This window comes from Falco rusticolus, chromosome 1 (genome assembly GCF_015220075.1).
Source record: "Falco rusticolus isolate bFalRus1 chromosome 1, bFalRus1.pri, whole genome shotgun sequence".
NCBI classification, from domain to species: domain Eukaryota; kingdom Metazoa; phylum Chordata; class Aves; order Falconiformes; family Falconidae; genus Falco; species Falco rusticolus.
Window position 1 is genome coordinate 55,934,285 of NC_051187.1, and position 21,410 is coordinate 55,955,694.

Here is a 21,410-nt window from a genome sequence, read left to right on the forward strand (position 1 = left end):
GGCCGTGGCCAGGCTTCAAGGCCTGCCCTTGCAGGCAGGTGCGCAGAGGAGCAATTGCTTTGAAATTAGCAGGAGTACGTGCTGGCAGTCCCAACAAGTGTGCCAGTGCCCCTCTGAGAAAGCTGTGTTTCCCCCACCTTATAGCTGTGGTGACTCCACGGGATTAAGAGCAGTGAAAAGTAAGAAAACCTTATTTTTATCTGATAGTTTTGATGACACTACTGAGTTCACACAGGGGCCAGTGAAGTATTTTTAAGCGGTGACATTCCTGAGAGCAGACTTCTAGCTCCAGAGGTCCCTCAGCAGAGCTGTGTTCCCTGCTCCCTTCATGCTTTGTATTTTTAAAGGCTACTGCCAATTAGCTTTTTGACCTCTAGTGTCAGTACTCAATGAAGGGTGACATTCTTTTGCCTCCATATAACTTCATGAAAGAATGCTGCCCTGGTACAGGAGTCAGTTCTGGAGACTGGGTGTATATTTTATGAGGAAAAATGTATTTTGGGCAGCCTAAATATATGGATATCTTCACCCCTGGTTAATGAGGCACACAAAGTTAGCAAACATACGAGTGCATGCTACCATAATACCCTTTTCATCTGCATCCATGTTTATCTCAAGTTTCACTGATTCCATATATACACACCCTTTCAGTTTTAGTGCTGGTTTCAGGTTTGCTATGGCTATGTTAAAGTCACAAAACTGTGTGGTGTCACTATAGTAAGATGCTGACCTACAACTGCTGTTGGTATTTAATATTTAATTTGTGATTCCTATTCCCTGCATTACTTTAAAAATAGCTAGATTTGCATTTGCTTTTGCTAGCATCTATTTAAAACCTCACTTATGTTACTATTAATATCTAGCTTTGCAACACCAGCATCGCACAAGTCCAAGTGAAGTCCCTGTGAAGAATCCTTCATTTTCTTTTGGTCATTAAAAGGCTGCAGATCAGTTACCAATAGAAGCCTACTTGCTTGCTTGCTTTTTTAAAAAAGCAGAAAGCATTAAAAAATTCACATAATACTCAGATGTGCTTTTTCTTAGAATGAAGAAACTTCTTATGCATTTTGATTTACAAATCTGTTTTTCTCACATTGCACTTTCCAAAGCAGCAGTATTGCTTGTCCAGACTCCTATGTCCTCAGATACTGATAGAGGGTAATGCAGTGTTTTCTGAAGTCTGCCAAGTGCCAAGTGGTGACAAAGCAAAATGAAGATCTGAGGAGTTGCAAATATTGAGAAAGAGCTGTCTGAGTGAATTTCATCGTTCTGATAGAGCCATACCATGACTTTTTGAGATGCTCCTTCAAATGGCGAGCTCTCCCCAGCAGCAGAACAAACTGAACACACCATTGTTTAAAACTGTGTATTGAAGTATTTTGTACAAACAGCACTACAAGTCAAGAGACAGAGTATGAAGAGAAGAAAAAAGATACTCGGTGGAGTCTCAGGTGTGGATGCAGACATCATTCTCCGTGGGCCAGGTCTGACTGCGGCACTCCTGAGGTGAGGCTTAGGATACGAGTGGCACAGACAACTCACATTTAGCCAGTGGCTTGGTTGGGCATCTCCCTCCCCCTGTCCCCTGTGGCAGAAATGGGGTGTCTTATTCACCGAAACAGTGGGAGCTGGGGCACATGGGCACCAGCTGAAGGCCAAAGATGGACTTGGGTGCGCAGAGCTGTGAGTTTAAAATTGAGATCTTCACACTATTGCTTGAGAAGAAAAAAACATTCTGTTGACCTCAGAAGATGTGAGGAAATCTCATTAGTTTTATTAGGTTGTATAAAGATATCAGCCTTATAGTTTGGACTCTGGAAAATGTGCAGCAACAGTAATACTTTGACCCCAGTACATATGCCAGCATGGCGTGAAACGTACATTAGGGGCTGATCATGCAACCTCTGTGTGTAATGGACTTTGGTGGGCACATTGCTAATTTCATAACGGCTGATTTATTCCTGCCATAACTGAGGAGAGACTCAGACCTCCTATTTTTAAAATATTTCAAGAATACACCAAGTATGCATTATGGGTATGTATATAGGTGTATACATATATATGCACATGGAAATGTCTGTACACCATTTCTCTACATGATGGTTACATCCTTAGTTCTGTAATTAGCACTACTACAGTGCTGTCCAAAGAGATATGCTGATACACCTCAGCAGGGGATCTGGCCTCTGATATTCTACTGTCTGAGAGAGGCCCTTTTTTTTAATAACTTTATTTCAAGGAAGAAATACATTTTCTGTGTCCCAGGAACATAAGAAGAGGACAGTTGCTCTTCTCCAGATTTCAGACCAACATCAACTCCTCCTTGTGAGTGAAGTGTGAATTTTGCATGTCCAAAGCAGGATCCATACTACTGGCCTCTCCCCAGCCAGAGTTTGTTTTGCACACAGATAGTGTCCTTTTTTTTTTTTTTTTTTTTTTTTTTTTTTTCAAAAAAACACAGAAAGCCTGACAAACTCCATGTTAACCAAATGCAGCAAAAGGATCAGCTGGAGTTCTCTGTCATGAGCATGTCAAAGCCTGCACAGGGGAAGCAGCATAAATAACCACAAACTGGGGAGAAGCAGTACCAGTCCCCAGGGTTTCCTACTAATTTTCTCCCTCCCACGTGCATGCACATGCACATACAACACATGCACACAAAGAGCTCCCAGTGGGTCTTCCACAAGGTGCAGAGAGATGAGTGTGAGTGAGGAGCTTTGGCATGGACCTGCTGTTCCCCACTGCTGGGCAATGACTGACATGCACAGTGTTCGGCTTCCCTTTTGGCACAAGGCAACAGAGGTGGCATTCATACCACTCAAGGCGAAGGCTGTTCTCACCTTATGATTCCTTACTAGTACAGAGGAGCTGGTGGCAGAAATGGCCCATTTGGAGCAGCTAAACACAGCCTGGGGTGGCACTGGTTCATCAGGGGTGTTTGTAGCTTGCAGTCTCGTTAAAGCAGCTCCTGAAAGTGGAGTGAAAGAGCGTGGTGATGGCTCACGGGTGTGCCTCCTCTACAAGCAGGACCATATCCTCCCTGCTTGAAGATCCAGGGAGGCTTTGTATGCCAGGAAGAGGGTGTCTCTTCATAGGCTGTGACATCCAAGGTGTGCCAAGGAACGCTGAGGAGTGCCCTACTGCCTCACCATCACCTGATGGACAAGGAGGTCCTTTAGCAAGGCCTGTGGCCATGAGGCTGAGTGCAAGATGGCTTGGGATTTACTTTCACAGGAATCAGGGAAACATGCAGGTTAGTCAGCTGGGGGCTTATTGGGAAGTGGTGAAGTGAGCGTGAGAAAAGGGGAAAATAGGGGTGAAAAGGAGTGCTTGGTTTGCTCTGCTCCCAGACCCAGCCAAGTAGGTACTCTTCACTGAGGTGGGACAGAACAGCTGGTTTATTTCACCTCTTCAGTCTCTAACCTCTGCCACTGCAATGATGAAGATGGGGACTGGGGCTGCTGAAAGAAAGATAATTTATTTGGTATGAACTGACAAAGTAGCATCACTTTTGGGGATGGCACTGGTAAATCTCATGTACTTCTGCTTCCAGGAAGACCCTTAAAAAGCATCTGTCTCTGGGGTTGCTCACAAGACAATGACAGTGGTCAGGATCTGGCCCCTGGAGCAGCAGACCCAGTCACCCTTTTGTTCAAACAGGAGGAGTGGCAGGATCTCCTGGTCCTGCCAGGACTGTAGGTGGGCTTCCCTACTCAGAATGTGACAGTGTGGGGTCAGTATTCAAAAAATGAAAGCCGAGATGATCGATAAAATGGGGTAGAAACCACCAGTTACCTTAGTTCTTAATAATTAACTGGCAGTCCTTTGATGAACTTAGTACCTGAGCATGGAATTTGGAATCTGACCTTTACTACATCTAGATAAACAGTGTGGCCGACTCGGCAACTCTCTCTGCAAGCGCCCCTCTGCTCTCAGCAGTTCACTTCCTGGAGGCTCTCACACTTCATGCTGCAGTCAGGAGCTCAGGGGAGTCCAACATGATTCTTCTTACTGTGCTGTTCCTGTGCATCATTTCCACCTACTCAGCCTCTGTTAAAGGTAGGTCTGTACTGGGCTCGGTTCAGTTTTTGGCTTAGCAAAGGCATAACCAGTGTTTGTATGCAGATCTGTTTTGCATCAAACATTATCATCTTTACTCATCTGTCCTTCAGTAACATAAAATGCATTTAGTAATTACGAAGGTTTAAGCACTTGTGGCATTCATATCAGCAGAGGGGATGGAGGAGAAAATGCTTTCTGGTGCATGGGGCCAGCAGTGTGAACCAGGAGACAGGGGATCTTGACCTTGCTTAGTCAGGACATGCTGTGGGGGCACTGACTTGAAAGGGACTATTCACATGCTCAAAAGAAACAGAAAGAAGTGCTCTGGTGGAGCAGAGCCAGGAAGTGCTCAGGGCTCTCCAGGTTTCAGCTTCTAAGCAGTTGACTCAGCTACCACTGAAGTCACTAGCAAGCATCCCATTAATTTCTTACTGCTTGCTCTGCAATAATTCATGAAAACCTGGATGTCTGCACAAGCTCTGGGAGCAGGGCTTTACTCAGGTGTCCTGGCAAAGGTCAAGGGTATGAAATCTGGAGGCTGCCTGCTTCAGCCGTGCCAGTATATGAAGCAAGGAAATGTGTCTTTAGTAATCGTCCTTCATGTACAACCTGATTTCAAATTTAGAGGAGCAGCAACATTAGAACAGGAGCCAACACCTAGTTTTCAGTTTAATGAAGATGTCTTCATCATGATGATCCTCCTGCTCCCTGCAAGGGATCCAGGACACTGAATCTGTGTAAGCACAGAGCAGCAACCCTCCTCCCTACCCCCTTACACCAAGAGTTATAAAGCAAAGAAGTTTGCAGGCAGTTCCTCTAGCTGTGACTGTATTTGATGAGACTGCTGAGTAACTATGGTTAGATACCGATGTGCCACAATTCTGGTGTCTGCTCTTCCCAGCTTCTCCTTAATATCAACTAAGCAAAGCTCCTTCTTGATGTGAGGTAATATTTGCTTGTCACTTTATATCCCCAGAGTACTGAGCAAGCATTTTCTCATTAATTAGTCCTCCCCTTCAGCTCTGCCAGGCGTTGTCTCTCTCTTGTGCAGAGAGACTGAGAGCTAAATTACTGGCCCAAAGGCCACTTAGTGACCTCAGTGACAGAGCTGGGATTAGGATGAGTGTTTTACTTCTCCACCAGGCCATGCTGCCTTTTGGAAATATTGAAGGAATATTCTTTTAAGTCAGATAGATCAGCACATGTGAAACTTTCCTACTGTGGTTCCACTTGAAAAATGTTTTCAAAGAAGTGGATGGGGTTTGCTTTTTAAAGCTATCCAGTATCAGAAACAGTGGCAAATATAATTTATGAAGGTAGAACCAGCAAGCAGTTAGAGAAGCACATGCTATGCATGCCATATGTATTAATAAAAGGCACAGGACTTGACAGCTGTCTCTACTCATGCAGTGTAACCTTCTGTATTATACAGTATCATGATTTAATTATAGACTTGGCATGTTAGCCTTAATGACAGACACTTAACATTACTAGTCAAACTATGTGTTATGCACTCCACCTTGAAAGCAGGCACTTCTGACCCCAAGAGAGCATGGTCGATTGCAGTCTTTATGTCTATCTCTTCTCCTTTCTCAGTCAGTGGGACATTTGCCATCAGCTGTAATGGCAATAGCTCTACAGGCAACAAGGACCAGAATGCTGTGCTGAATACAAAGGAAAGAGCTTCTAAAGGCAGGGGGGTTTATTAAGAAAAGTTTCTATCAGAAAGGTGTAGGAATATTCTTTTTCAAATATTTTTTTCATGAAAGATGACATGAAAATTTAGTTATGCTGTTTTGAATACTGGTTCTGGGCAGTGATACAGTGTCTCTGTCCCTCAGCCACCGATATCCCCCTTGCCTCTCAAACTGACCGTGCTACCCAATTGTCTCTCTTAGCTTCCCCATTTCCACTGGGGTAAGTGCTAACTCCTTGGGACTGCCTTCAATACTGCCTCATTCCTGCTGCTTCTCTCATCATGATTGACTGCTGTCTCACCCTTTTCCATCAGTGACATCAGTCTTGCAACTAAAGCCATCTTCTGCCCTGGCTTCTGCAGTGTTTTCCACATATGAAATGGTGAAAGCTTTCAGAACCTAATATTCTTCTAGCTCCCAGAAATACTTCGCAATTATTCATCTCTCATGACACTTGCAAGAAGCTGCTGCATTATTTGCTTGTCTGTTTCCTTCAGGAGGGAACAGCTCTTTTGTATGCGGGGACACGCAAATGCTAAATGGAAGGAAGAGGGAAAGAACTCTTGCAAAAGGGAAAAAAGATGTATGGGTTGAGCTGTGTGAAAAGGAAGAGGATAGGTGAAAGGTGCTTTTAACTGAAAAGAGAGGGACAACAAAACCACAGACATCCACCTTAACTAACAAGACACTTGTCTTTCAGTACCCAGATCATTTTTCTCAGACAGGCTTTTCTCCCACCTTTTATCTTTAGATGAGACTGTGTCACCCTCTGTGTTTAGAAAACACCTAGTGGATGGCATTTGTAAAATCTCAGCTGATACTAAATCATTAGCACTGGTGTTTCTGCTACAAATGAAGGACATTTTGAACTAGGAAGCAGCCAGCTCTGAGGTACTGCAAGGAACCAGGGGTGCCCCTGAGAGGTGCAACCATCTCTGGGCAGGCACTGAGCACAGTCTGCTCTCAAGGGCAATGTAGCATCAAAGCTGATAGGAGTGACGGGAACTGGGGAAGTAGCTAGGACGTTCACAGTAAACATGAAGGAAGGGTTGTACACCTCTTGGTGACTTTGTTTTGAAGCAGACACACAAGACATGCAAAGCCAGAAGAGCCCCATCATGCCAACGTTAGTGCTTCAGCCTCCCTGCAAAAAAAAGTTACAGCTTTGAGCTCTCACATGCAAACATGCTGCTCCCCCTGGGATGACCAGACTTGCTGCACCACATCTCCAGCTGGCGTACAGTGTAAGTCAGTTTAGTTCTGTGTAGTTTTGCCAATTTACACAACTTGCAGACCAAACTTGGTGGGGTCACCATTTTCCTTACATTCTTTGAAGCTGATCTTAATCTACTGCTATACCACCTGAGTGAACAGGGGAAGGAAGTGAGCAAAACCTAAAAAAAAAAGGGGGGGGGGTGGGGTGTTGATTCTTTGAGTCCTACACAATATATCTGTCCAGCCATGATGGAACTACACTGTGTACGTACCTAACTGGGATTTAAAATCTGAGAGCAAAGAAAGAAAAGACTTTGGTTTTCCTTTTTACCAATGCAGTGATTTGAAATTTATTTAGCAGAGTCAAATAAAATGCTGAGGGACATGACGTAAATCAAGATAGCCTGTTGATTCTCTGCAAGGGACTTTGAACACACTGATTACATTACAGTATGCTTAAGAATTTATCTGAGATGTTTTGATAGATTTTTCTTCTTTTTTTTTCCCCCTGTACTTGTCATAAGACTGAGATGCATCTCCCTGAGGACAGCACTTTGCTTTTCTTAGATTAACTCTGTTGTGAGGTTGTAGTCTCTGTTCTTTACCTCCTGAACTCCATGAAGATATTCCCAATGGATTCAGTGGTGCAGCATTTGGGTCTGAGAGGCTAGTACTGTGCTGCTTACAGGTAGCACCTAAGGTCACTGTATGTATGTATTTGCTTTGTGGATGTAAGAGCACTTTGTGTACAGCCAGCTTCTCCTCCCTTCCCTTCCCTCTACTAACTGACTTCATCAGTTTTTCTTGTGCGGAAGAGACCTTTGGGCCATCCACACAAGAGGAGGGAAGCCCTCAAAGGCACTGAAAAGGCATGTAATGTATACTCTTTGTGACAAAATATTTAAAGGGTATACAAGAAGAAACTGATTTTCCTTAGCCACAGATTTTAGAGGCATGGTCTTAATTCCTGTGCCTGAGGCTGCATATAGAGTTGTGACACTGGTGCCACACATTCCCCACATGGCTGTGCATGAGAGAAAAGAAAGAGAAAAAAGGAAAGGGTGTGGTAGTAAGTAGTTTTGTAAAGGAAAAATGAAAGCCATTTGTATACTACGTATTTCATTTACACTAACAAGAGCAACTGAATCCCTAGAGAGCAGTCTGAGTGGCTGTTAATGCAGATGGAAATGGCACCATAAATTGTGTAGGCAAGTTGCATTTATGCTAGAATTTGGCTTTTATAACCCTTAAAATGCATCAATTAACAGCAGAGGCACAGCTATAGGGACAATTATTTAGTTTAAAGAACAAGGGCTTAATTATATAATCAAAAAATATTTTCCCAATGTCTTCATTACATTCACGTCACCCCTGGGCAAGGCTCTCAATGGAAAGATTCTCAATAAATGTGCAAGAGATGCAGAGAAAAATTTCTGTTGGCTCCAACAAATTATATCAGTGCCTTTCAAATTGCTAAGCACACAAATTGCATGATTAATTACAATACTTTTACAGTATTTTGAGTTGCAAATTATTTGGGATTAATTTTGAATGCTAACATATCCAAAGTAAAGATTTTGGTTCTATTAAGTGTAGAGCTAGAACAAAGTATCTGTGGACATTCTTATTTTAAATATATGAGATCAGTGTCAACTTAATCGCAAAAGAACTTCAGCTGCTCCATTGAGAAAGCCTCTGTAATCAAGGGCAGCAGGATCAGTCCCATAAATTTTCGTTGGCAATTAAATTTTTATTTTTATAAAGGTATGTTATAGAGAAATTGACAGATTATGTGAGTTAGTCAATTCTAAAACACTGTTTGTTTTTGCTTTCCAAACAGGGCACACTACTGGACCAAGCTTAAATAATGACAAGCTATATAAATTTGCTTACTCAGCTGAAGTGTATGTTGATCGGGTGAAAGCATCACTGCAGAAAAGTGCAGGATACCGGATTTCTTCTGGTGTGGATGTTAACCTGTTATGGAGAAATCCTGACAATGACGACGACCAGTTAATCAAAATTACGGTAATTAATGTCATCAGACAACTTTAAAAAAATCCCTGTTTTTTCTACATTTATCTAACTGCTAATCTAATCTTGAGGAATTGATTTTCAGAATATGAGCTAAATCTTTTATTCTTCTCTAGCCTATTTGCTAAATACAAACTGGGATTGGTACTTACTTAACTTTATGGTGAGTTTTTCTGCCACTTATTTCCCCAGTGGTGAGTGCTGGGGTTTTTTTGAAAGCATAGATTTAGTAATCATGGAATATTAATGATCAAAACCAGAAATGAAGAAATTAAAAAGAAGTATTAGGTGATTTAGTCTATCCAGCCTACCCCAGGCCAATGCTAGACTGCTCTCTACATTAATTTTCTCTGGTTTTACTTTGCTAGATAAGAGATGTTCAAGTTGAAAATGTGAATGAACGTCCAGCTGCTAAAAACATCTTCACAGGAAAAACCACAGAGAAGATAATTGGGAAAGAATATCTGGAAGCTTTACAGAGACCCATAGTTCTTGAGCTAATCCGCGGAAAAGTAAGACCCTGTCTTTTAAAATTCAGTCCCTGAGGAAACCTGATATAAATCTTTTCTTACAGACTTGGAGAATTTATCAATTCACTATCCTCTCAGTGGTCTTAATATGGCATTGTGTTCCATCTTTCTATGTGAAATGCAGTAGTTTAAAACAGACTGTGATTTACCTGTAAATTGTAATTGGGCCCTTCCAGTCCAAGCTTCTTGTGTGTTGAGAACACCATACAGTATGGAAGTAAACAGCAGATTGACCATGAACATATGGTTACACATGTGCACAACTGCTGTGTAAGATTTGTGCTGTTGACTTCAGTGAGGCCAAGATTATATCCAAGGTCTGAAGGCAGAAAAGAAGATACAGTTTGTCACGAGGGAGGTTATACTGAATCTGTGAGGAACACTGTTAATCACTATAAACCCTTACCAAATATTTTAGCATGACTGCTTTCCCTCCTTTCTGGCTTGCTTATTTACTTCAGTGTCACCTGCAGTTTCAACAGTCCCAAGTTAATGAACTTGATGCTGAAAGAGCTACACCGTTTGATGGCGTTCCTTTACTGGGAAACTGTCTCAAAAAATCAGAAGAGAAGGGATGGTGAGCAGGTGTGTCTCAGCACGTACTTGGGTTTTATGGCCTGCCCTGAGACAGCACCAAAACACTGTCCCACCATAGGAGCACCTATGTCCAATTGTAGCTCTCAGAGTTCCAGTTTTGCTCAGAAGGGGATTCAAGTAAATCCAGCTCCCCCTCTTTTTCCCTGAGAAGCTTGCCCACTTGTCCTCTTGTGCTCAGCCTACTGCTCTGGCCAGGGAGTGGTAAGGCTTGAGCCATGGCTGCTCCTGCCCCCTCTCCATGCTCCTTCACCCTCTCGTTTCTTGCTGCATTAGGCTAACAGCCCTGCTCTCCCCTCTGCAGACCAAGCAGTGCTCAGCAGGTGGGACATGGGCAGAGGGACAGTGAGAAAGAAGGAAGGTTGAAGGTCACGCTCCCTTTTCTCTTCTGCAGAGTGGAGTGAGGGCTGTGACACCCTAGCCCAGCAGATCTTTACCTCCTGCTGTAAATAGGCACTGAGCACATACCCTGGCTGCCAGCTCAGCCTACTGAATTGCAGCTGTTATCAGGCCTGCTCAGTAACTTTCAGACTCGGCCTTGTCATCAGTTTTACACAACATAAAAAGAAACAGAACAGCACTGGCTTCCAGCTGTACGCATCCCTGAAGGAGAGCAGAGGTATCGGAAGAACACTGTCAAAATACATCTGCTTCTAATGCATTAAGCAGTTCACATGCTAAGATTGAGATGTAGCATTAAAAATTTGGGGGTTTTCTCAGGTAACAGGGTCTATACACTCCTTTTATGATTTCTCTATGGTGTGATACTTTCATCCCTGGTACAGTGACCTCACTTTCCAGGGTTACCCTGAGATAACACTCTGATTGTACTTAGAGTTGCTGAAAAAAAGTGCACTTTTAAAGCACCTTGAATGCAAAGTGGAGGTGCAAAGTCTTGTTACCAGAGGAGAGGCTCAAGCACAACAGTTGGCCCATGAAGTGCAAAGGTTGTGATATGTTTGACACGTCATTTAAGTCATTCTAACTGTGATTTACTTATGATTCATTCATAAGTTTTTGTAACCTGTGATTAAATTGCAACAGATACTATGCCCCAGTGGGGAAGGATTATCTAAGGATTATGCAGAAAAATTAGTCACTTGTGAAATTATGTAATTTTTCCCATTTCCTTTCTAAATTCTCTCTAATTAACAGAAAGTTGTTCACTGTACTGAAACTGCATTTAGGTACAGCTGAAGGCCAAAACTTGTTTGTACTGTTATTGACAGGCCCTGCAGCCCTTGGAGTTTGCTTAAATAAGGGCAACAGGTCCAAATTCAGCTTCCCAATCAGAAAAATGTAAAAGGAGTTTTTTACAGAGATGACCCACACTATCTATTCCTTTCTTATTTAACCAGACTTGTTATATACTTGTTTTTTATTCCTACAGGTCAAAACCTTCTACTCATATCAAAATGAGCCTGGGTTTACTCAAAATATTAAGAGAGGTCTGGCTAGTCTTTTCCAGCTACAGCTGTACTCTGGTGCTGCCCATGAGGTATGGTGCTATATCTGGCAAGATCATCATCATCAGAGAAACAGCCAGAGCCTGGTCTGCTCAGAAAGGCAGACCTTGGCTCCCACTGACTTCAGAAGGAGTGAACTGTGACAGAAATCAGCCCTTTGATCACATTTCACGCTGGGGACATAAAGAGTCTTCTGAATAATCGGTGAAATAAGTTGCTGCAATTAACATAAAGAACTAGGTGAAATCCAATTGATTTAAGATGCTTTTATCAATTTAGCAAAAATTTGTAATAAACCAACTTAAACCAGGTCAGTATAAAAGAGATTATACTGATGTTTAAAGTCAGTAGATTCCTAAGCTCCGTTCAATGGATTAGGCCATTTTAAATCGGAATATCCACGCAAAGTTAGCAATGGTTTAATCGCATCCGGTTAACCTGCTTTACATTGTTAAATTTCTGCATCTGTCCACATGAGCAAATCTGAAATTTAACTTAAATTCATGAGTATAGTGCCAGTTGCCAGGTGTTTCCTAAATTTTTTCTTTAAACAAACTTTCCTTCACAGCCATCTAATGAAAAGTACCCCTGCCAATCCAAAGCAGGTGGTTAGAAACACTGATACCTTCCAAACTGGTAAATAAACCCAAACAGTGCAACATTATATCCTATCAGATATAGGATTTAAGCAGTGAAGAAAATGGCTCATCTTTGGAAAGTGTTCTGGGGTCCCCAAGATAAATTCAGGAAAAGTCTTAATTAACTCTTTTTTCCAAGGTGGACATATCTGGGAAATGCAATACTACTTACCATGTGCGGCAAGATCAAGTGACTAAAATAAAAGCCCTGGACTCCTGTGAAATAGAAAAAGAAGGATTTACCAGCCACAACCAGGTATGATTTCTTTAACAAAATAAAATCTATTCTGCCTATTTAAAATATATTCTTAGAAGTATAGAATCATTTAGGTTGGAAAAGACCTTTGAGATTATCAAGCCCCACTGTTAACCCCAAACTGCCAAGTCCATCACTAAACCATGCCGCTAAGCTTTTTAGTAGCTATTACACATTTTTTCAAAAGTCCTTTCTTGCATTACAGAAAGCAAATTCTACAGAAAGCAAATTCTACGTGTATATTTTGTACTATTACTAGTACAAATTTCATATGTAGTACCGATGGGGAGAACAGGGAATTGATTCTCCTCTTGTGTAAACCACCTTGGCTCAGCTGACATTGAGTACAGCACACCAATTTGTATAACTTCTGGATTTTCATCCATAACACATTTTAGTTTCTATGCAGATTTACAGCACTTTTGTCCTGGCTGTACTGAAGTTTTAATCGATGTGAGGCTTTTCTTTCTTTGGAGGAAAATACTAGATACAGTCACAATAGTAACCTTTTCCCCAGCTGCTAAGTCACAGCACTTAGCATATGCAATAAATGCCAGGCAAGATGCTGATTCCTGAATGGAGCCCAGTGAGGCTTGCTTGGAAGGTCAAAGGCTTCCCTAATGCACAGGTGTAATGTAGGAGATGTGCTGTAGAGGTAGCTGAAGCCCTACTATAGCCTTAATGGTTCTCTACTACTAGTAAATGCCTTTCTAAGCAGTTACTACTGAGTGCAGGCTGGACACATGCTGAAGGCATTGGGATTCTCTGCATTAGAAACTGACCTTTCTCAGCTCAGAGAAGTACAAAGGTAGCACATACTTTGTTAACACCTCAACACTGACAGTATTCCTGATTTTAACACTTGCCACAAAGACTTCATCTTGTTTACAAACAAATCAAGCAAAGTGGCTGGCTTTGCTTCACAGGTGTGAACATAACAATCTTATTTACAAGTTATTTCCCTGGAAAAGTTTCTCATTTTATTTTAAATGTATTTTTAACTAAATGAAGTACTGAGTATTTTCTTAGTTGCGGCCTGCTCCGTAACTTGCTCCCCTCCTCTGCCTTTTTTTCCCTCCAATATATATTGAATTTGACACATACAGTGCAGAAGTCAGTGGCTGCTTGTTGCAGAAGGAATTTTTGAGAACCTGGTTTATAGGCTTAGCTTGAGATGTTGTCAACCCACATGCACCTTCCGCATTTGGCTCTATTTCATTATGAGTTTTGCCCTGATTTGAAACTGTGAGCTCTTCTCCTATTTTGTTGTTTATTGATCAACCTTTTTTCTGATTTATTTTTTAATTATTTTCAGATTTTAGATGTCACTTCAAAAGCCACATCTGCCACAATTTATGTGCTGGAAGACAGTTTCATTAAATCCATTAAGGCAGAAGAAAATTATGTTGTGCTTCTGAATTCTCGACGAAAAACAGGTGCCAAAATAGTTTCAAAGTAAGTTGGGCAATTTGACTGTCATTGATGGTAGCAGGACCAGTGGTTCAGGTCAGGTTATATATGTATGTCTTATAGCATCAAGATCTAAGGCTTTAAACTCTCCAGGTAAGGATATAGGTCTCTTGTATCCATATGATAGTCAGTCCAACTTTGATTAGGGGCTGTATGCAAATAATAAATAATATCATTTATAAGGTAGGAAATGAAAACAGCTGGAAATGGCCAAAACATTTTAAGCAACACATTACTTCTGTAGGTGTTCCATTTCCGTGGCCTCTCATTTCTTAAGAAATAGTTCCAATAGATCTCCATTTGTAGTATGTGAAAGCTCAGAAGTATAGGAAAAAAAAAAATCTGCTGCATAGGAAGGAAATAACATTGAAACCTAATCTGTGTTAGACCCCAGACTCCAAAACACTGAAAGTTTGGAGATACTCATGCAAGATAAATGATTCAGGCATCTCCTCACTGTTATGATATTTTAAAAATGTACATTCAAAATCTCACTTTCCAGATCTTCTTATCAACAGATATATGAAACATTTCAGAATGTATATGGTTACTGAAGACTATTTACCAGCGATATATCCATACTTTAGAAAGTCTATTATTTAGGTATTTTATGCCACATACCTCTCAGTAGTAATTCTGCTGGTATCAGCTACTTCTGTTACCTTAAAAATGCCGTAGATCTGCCATGTTCTGGCAAGTCTATTTTAAAATAAGACTTCATTAAGTCTGCGTTCTGTGGTTTGGGCCTGTGGAGGATTTTTTTGTTTCCTCTTGCTTTGATTTCTGCATTTTTGCTTTAACGGTGTCTTCACTGTATGGATGCACAGGCAGAGGCTGGAACTGAAGTCAGTACAAGCTGGCCCTGGACTGATCGCTGGCAAGCAAGTCACCGGTGTTATCAAGACTTTGGACTCCAGTTATGTTGCCGTGCCACTAGTAGCAGAGCCAGTCAAATCTGAGTGCAAAAAGTGTCCCTCAGTAAGTAAACACAGGCTTATTGGGAGTCATTGGGATTCTGGTCAATTAGCTGAGCACAACAAGTACGAAAGAAGTTTCTGTCCAAGCACCCCATGAGGAGACATCTAACCTAGCAATATAAAATATACCCCAGAGTGGGGAGCATGGTAGTGGTGCAGTGGTGCTCCACCACACAAGGCTGTTCTAAGAGCTACCTCTAAAAGTACCAACCTTTTTGCTCTCTTTCAAAGACTGAGTGCAGTATTTCTCAAAACCATTGAAAAAGAAAATAACCTTTTGTTTTCTCATCTTTGCCAACCCTGAGTTGGCAGGAGCTTATTTCCTCTGGGTAATGGAGTGGGATGGTTGGCCAATGTTTATAAATCATTCTGTGATGGATGAGCTGAACTGCTCCTAGAAATTAAAGGTAGTTAACCATTCCTTAGGCAAGCTAAACATTTGTTGGTAACATATCTAGCCTCTTCTTACTACCTGACCCTGAAGTAAGTCTTTTAAATAAAAGACTTTATAGGTATTTTGTAAGTATAAAATGAGGGTTTAGTATTCTTGGCAAGTCCAATACTGTTCTCATCTTTCCCCTGGAAAAAAAATTACCTTGTTCTTTTTATATTTAAGATGTCTGAAGACTACTAAGAACTTTGTTTGTAAATGCATCATCTTTTCTTTTGCTGATGCTATTCATCATAAACTAATATAAATCACTGCAGTGATTGTTGGCAAACAATTTTAATGCTATTACCATTGTGGAATGTATTTAGCAATAATTTTTAAATTAATGTTCCCATTTTCTATGATCTGCTAGTTTTTTATAAGCAAGATAAGGCTTCTATTCAGCACACATACTTTTAATCCTCCAGAGATACTCCTTATGAGCACAAATACCTTACTATATTGGAACTTGTGCTAGTTATTTGGAAGTAGCATTGCACTGTAATAATTTATCTTGTCTAATGCTTGTTAAGCCACAGAGAAGATAAAAAATAGGTGGGGGAAAATGAAACAGAAATGATGCTGCATGTATGCTGGAGCAGTTCTGAGCAGAGAACATCAAGGGATCTTAAACAGAACAGGGACAGGTGCTTTTTTCCTGACTGCCCATTTGGGTTTGTGCTGATCAATTTGTCACTTGGAACAGAGTTTGTCATAATAGTTATAGAGATAATTTCCAGACCAAGATAACAAACATAGGGTATAATTCCAGAGCACTGCCTGGGGACTGAGCTATGTCATTATAAACCTAATGGCATGATGAGAATGAAGTCCTACTTTCTTACTGTATTTTACAGTAACTGCTATGAAAAGATGGGGGTCTGTAAACAGAACACTGTATCCAAAGCAGCAACATAACATTTGGTACTTACATATCACAGTATACATTAAGACCATGCTGACATGATATGCCCTACAGTTCACGCTTTCAAGACCCTTTTTAAATCGTAATAGGTCTTACCTCTATCTTTATGAATTTGGTAAAATAACCTTTACAAACCCACTTCACACATGGCAGCACTAGCTTCTGTGGGGTTATAACCATCATTTACATTTAAATTTAGGCCTAGATTTCTGTGTTTGGACATCATAAAGCATGCTATCTTCAGAAGAGCTCATAGTTCTTACCTTTTTTTTTTATGTTTATGGTTCCTACAGAAAAAGGATGCCTCTTCTGAAACTGAGGTGTGTTTTTTCCATCATGTGCAGCCAGCCTTTGTAGGTTGGTAAATCAGCTGTCACACTAACATTCTAAACCAACTTATGCTCTGTTTAGGACCTCTTGATTTGGCTTGAGTTCTCCTGGAGTGCCCACAAGACCTTTGGTCTGATCTGTCAGACAGAGATTCTTGTCTGAGCTTGGCTGAGTTGCCATGTGGAAGTGTATGCATCTGTGCCTGAATCCTTGGAGCACTCAAACCAAATTTCCTGAAATTCACATGAGGAGAATGAGGCTCCTTGCAAAGGTCAATTGTGAATGCTGGCTTTTAAAATCATGGTCACTGCAGGAGACAGCAGCTACTCCTTGTAGCAGTCAAATGCTTAGAGCACACCCCCAAAGAGGAAGACTTGGTTTCCACTCTCTTTTTCTTGAGATAGTTCCAGCTCCCACCTTGCTTGTCTCTAGGGTATGTGCTAAGCTAAGACCAGCCTACACAGCTGGGCTCTGCACAGGAGAAAATACAGGATTAATGAGGTTAGAGATTTTTTGCTGGGCTATGGTGCAGCTTAACAGGGGGGAATAGAAAGTGCCCCATACATTTATCCAATTTCAGCTTATAATAGCCACACTGACCTTGGTGCTAAGCACTAATCACCAGCTGAGGTTAACAGACCCATCTGTGCCTCAGAACACGAGCTCCTCCCAGCTGGTCATTAATCCTCAGGAAATATCCTATGTCTCAATCATTGTTGCCTAATTATTGTCTGTTACAGTTGATGGAAGTTGTACTCTGTACTGCTGAACGATACTTATATTTGCCAGCAGGTTTCAGCGTTATTGCCTAGTACAAAACCCATGAAGAGGGGAAGTATTTTAGTAAGGGTCAAATGGGTGCTAGTCTTATTTCCCACTTGGGAAAACTGCAGTAAACACTGCTGCAAAGAACAGCTGAGTTTTCACCAAGGAATGTTCTTAGTAATTTGACATGACAGAGGCAAAGGCGAGGGAGGAAAGGTCAAAATACCTGCACCAGTTTCTTATGGAGTGTATCTGGAAGGACAGATACAGGTTTTATCATGTTGGCTCATTTAGGTCAAAAATGTGGTGTGTGGAATAAATGCAGCAACAGCATTTGAAGAAGTTGATACCTGTTCTAATACCATCTTACCTATAGTTTTGTACAATAACCACAAATCCCTCCTCATCTTACGCAGGTTTATGAATAAGAAATGGAGCATCCACTCCTGTTCCAGACTAAACACAAAATTACCATCTTCTAAGAAAACATGATTAATTTGTGAATTGCAGATTGTGCAACCCCCACTTTAAAAAAAATTTCTTAGGAGAAAATGGGAACAGAAGGCAAACACTGTATTCACCAGAAAGCACAGTGAATTTCCCAGAGAAGATAATTCACCTTATTCCAGTTACAGTATAAATAATCATGTTTTATTCCAAAATAGATTGCATATAAAGCAATGTACATTATCAGGAAAATACTGAAGTGTTGGAAGAGAGTTATAGAAAGGTTTCAAAGATATTTGTGTTGGGATGTCACAAATTAAATAATACTTAGCTAAAGGATCAGCAATCTGTTGGATTTCAGCTAATTTGAGCAACAGGTGGCCCACATATCTGCATTTAGTAAATTTGATTTGGAGAACTGAAACCACAATATGAGATATTTAACATAATGTGAATTGTTTTGCAGCTTTCTGAACACTGGCAGAGCATCAGAGAACATATGTATCCTGAAAAACTTTCCAAAGCTGAAGCAGCAAGAAGCTTTTTGTCCTTCATTCAGAACATCAGAAAAGCTACGAAAGAGGAGATACTGCAGATTATTAGAAGTGAAAGTAAAGAACTTCTGTAAGTCATCATGAACAAGCTTTCAAAAGGTTTAAGTTACTTAAAAGTGCAGAAGGGCAAACTGCATGCAAACAGATTCAGTTCTACTGGTGATGTCCTAGCAATGCAAAAACAGTATTCAGTAGTTTCTACAGGAAAAGGATTTTTTTTTAAAAGCTGTGCGTGTTCTCATAGTATATTTGCAGCACACTGATCAGCCACCAAGACTGTATCTACAATGCAAAACAAATGTGCTTTGTAACTTACCCAGAGGTTCTCAACCTGACTGCTTGTTCTGAAACACTCTGTAACTTGTTCTTGACTTGCCCATTTGTGTCCTTCAAATGGAAATACAGCAAAGAAGGGGATGATTCATGCCTGGATATTGTGCTAATATCAGAGTTTGGGTGTGAACAGCATGTGCACCTAGCCTTGGGAGTTGGAAAGCATTTCCAAGTCACACCATAGAGTCATGATCTTTCAAACAAATTATAGCAGTTGTTAACAACAGAGATAAACCTGAGAGTAACTCGGGTAGCATGGAAGCCTGTTCTCTAGCTGTCATCGTGTATGCAGAAATAAAACACTTCTTTCAATTTACAACCTTGTCCTGTAAACTTTAAGACACTCTAGACAGTTCTGGTTTTTTAATACTTTTTTTGTCCCATATTTGCATAAATTCAAACATTATTATCCATGGATATGATTTTGAGGAGGAAGAATTCAGGGACTCAGTTCTTTTCAACAAGAGTAAAAAATTCTGTCTCATACCTGCAATTAAGAGATCTTTCAGCACATTAGCTTTTCTTTCTACATGCAGCAAAGTCTTTACAGTGTTTTCTAGCTCATTACGATGATATACTCATTTCCACTTCTTTGTAGTCCACAGGTAGTGGATGCCGTAACCTCTGCTCAGACCCCAGCATCACTGGAGGCCATACTGGAGTTTCTTGACTTTAAGGATGCAAGCACTTCTACCCTGCAGGAGAGATTCCTGTATGCTTGTGGATTTGCTTCTCACCCCAGTGAAATGCTCTTGAAATCTTTAACTGTAAGTCAAAAGACAAAACAAATACAACAGAGTTAATATTCTTGAGCCTCATCCCTGTCAAAGGGGAAGGGAAGAAGAACTGTTGCCGTTTCCAGTTTTCCTTTCTTTATCCCTTCCAGGGTTTCCTTTAAGTTTGCAAATAGCATATAGCCTGGAAGCAACAAAAATGTGTAGGTCCAGACTTATTTGCAAAATGTTATCAATATCTACTCCTTGGAAAGCAAACATAATACTGAGCATTAGCAAAACAATTTCAGGATTGTTTGATTGTTTCTTTATTCAAAACCTGTAAGCATTTAGTACTCGTTGTTGGGTTTTTTTTACATAGCTTCAGAATGAACCTACTATATGAGACACTGAATGTAACTCAAGGGGGAAATGGCAATCAGTTATTACATCTCATGACAAAATAGTGCTCTGCTTAGCCTGAGCCCAGGCTGTTGGGGTTAATACCTTTGCACTGCAGTAATGTTCACAGGAAGTGAGGAACTATGGTTCATCATATCTAGACAGAGAAACTAACAGCATTGATTTTGCATAACAGGCTAAGTTCAAGGGTGATATCGCAAATGAAGAAATCAGAGAAACTCTTGTCATTGTCATGGGAGCACTCATCAGAAAGCTGTGTGACAGAGAAGGCTGCAAGCTTCCAGTGAGTATCTGCTGTTCAGTGCTGGCCAGATTCTGGTCTGCAACGCATGTAAATGATCCCTGCTAATGTTACTGGGAGAGCAAGAGAGACATGGGAAGGATATTCCCCCCTGTTTTAAAATAAGCCCACAAACTCCTATGTTTGATAGAGAGGAGATTATTTTTTTTTTAACAGTGACATCTACTTCATCAGCTTTAGGTTTTAATTTGGCTTTTTTCCATTTCTGTGGATATGTCCCAGTTTGTCCTTTTTTGACAGAACTTTTTCTCACTTCTGTCAGCAGAAGCAGTACTTGTGCTCCCTTGTGCAAAACCTTTGCAGGTCCTCAGAGAAACTAGCAAACTCAGGATCTATATAATATTTGCAATCCCCTTAGCTTATGTCAGCTCTGTGAAGAAAATAAATTCAAGTACTGAGCTCTGCTCCAAAGATGCACAGAACAGCTCAGAAGGAAGGCTATCACCTTGATCATAGACTTAAGTAAATGCTGGTGATAGAGGATGAGAATGATCAGACAGGACACTTCTGCCTGCTGGATCTGTGCTGTTTGGGATTGCAGCACAGTGCTGAAAAGACACAGAGCACCTGAGTGGCCCTTAGAAATCCCATTTTCCTTCCCCTGTTAATTGCCAAGCACTCTTATGACATTATGTTATGAAGCACTAAAGAACACTTCCCTTGTCTGTTTGTGGGGACATGTTGGCCCCATAAGTAAGACCTGTGAAGTCCCCAAATCAGAGCAGGTGCAGCTAGCAAATGAGAAATCTATGGACCAGGTGCCACTGTGACTATAGCCGCTTTGGTTATGCTTGAAAGAAGCCATCAACATGCAGTTTACAAATGACACCTTTGCTAACCCTGTGCAACGATGCTTTGAAACAAAAACATGCTAGAACCCAGCCTGCCTCTCCTACCTCTGCAAGGGAAAAAGGTAGGTTTATGATCACCATTTAAACATGCTGTTGATTTTCTTTAGGCTGTTGTGGAAGCCAAAAGGCTGATTTTAAGTAGACTGGAAAAGGCTAAGAAAGATGACAATGTGAGGATGTACTTGCTGGCACTGAAGAATGCACTGCTTCCTGAAGCAATTCCGCTGCTGCTGAAGTACACTGAGTCAGAAGAAGGGTCCATCAGCAATCTTGCTGCCACTACCTTACAGAGATACGATCCTTCTTTTGTCACCAAAGAGGTAAGAAAATATACTGCCCAAGAAAAGAAGTGCAAGACATTGCATTAAATGTAAAGAATAAGTTAACAGAGTTCATTTG

At 41.0% G+C, this 21,410-nt stretch overlaps 1 protein-coding gene across 3 annotated transcripts in view; it reads left to right on the forward strand.

Moving 5' to 3' along the window:
• Positions 1-3,888: 3,888 nt before the first annotated feature.
• Positions 3,889-21,410, forward strand: part of LOC119144497 (microsomal triglyceride transfer protein) — a 28,014-nt gene continuing 10,492 nt past the window's right edge. The window contains exons 1-12 of one of the 3 annotated variants that reach the window (XM_037379984.1): positions 3,903-4,059; positions 6,840-7,003; positions 8,815-9,002; positions 9,377-9,520; positions 11,523-11,630; positions 12,376-12,492; positions 13,808-13,947; positions 14,790-14,940; positions 18,303-18,460; positions 19,322-19,490; positions 20,035-20,142; positions 21,119-21,331. In XM_037379984.1, coding sequence (XP_037235881.1) covers positions 6,937-7,003; positions 8,815-9,002; positions 9,377-9,520; positions 11,523-11,630; positions 12,376-12,492; positions 13,808-13,947; positions 14,790-14,940; positions 18,303-18,460; positions 19,322-19,490; positions 20,035-20,142; positions 21,119-21,331 — 1,563 coding nt within the window. In that variant the 5' untranslated portion in view covers positions 3,903-4,059; positions 6,840-6,936. Of the gene's footprint in view, positions 4,060-6,839; positions 7,004-8,814; positions 9,003-9,376; positions 9,521-11,522; positions 11,631-12,375; positions 12,493-13,807; positions 13,948-14,789; positions 14,941-18,302; positions 18,461-19,321; positions 19,491-20,034; positions 20,143-21,118; positions 21,332-21,410 lie in introns of all 3 variants that reach the window. The other 2 variants (XM_037379992.1, XM_037379996.1) reach the window with 2 other exon arrangements.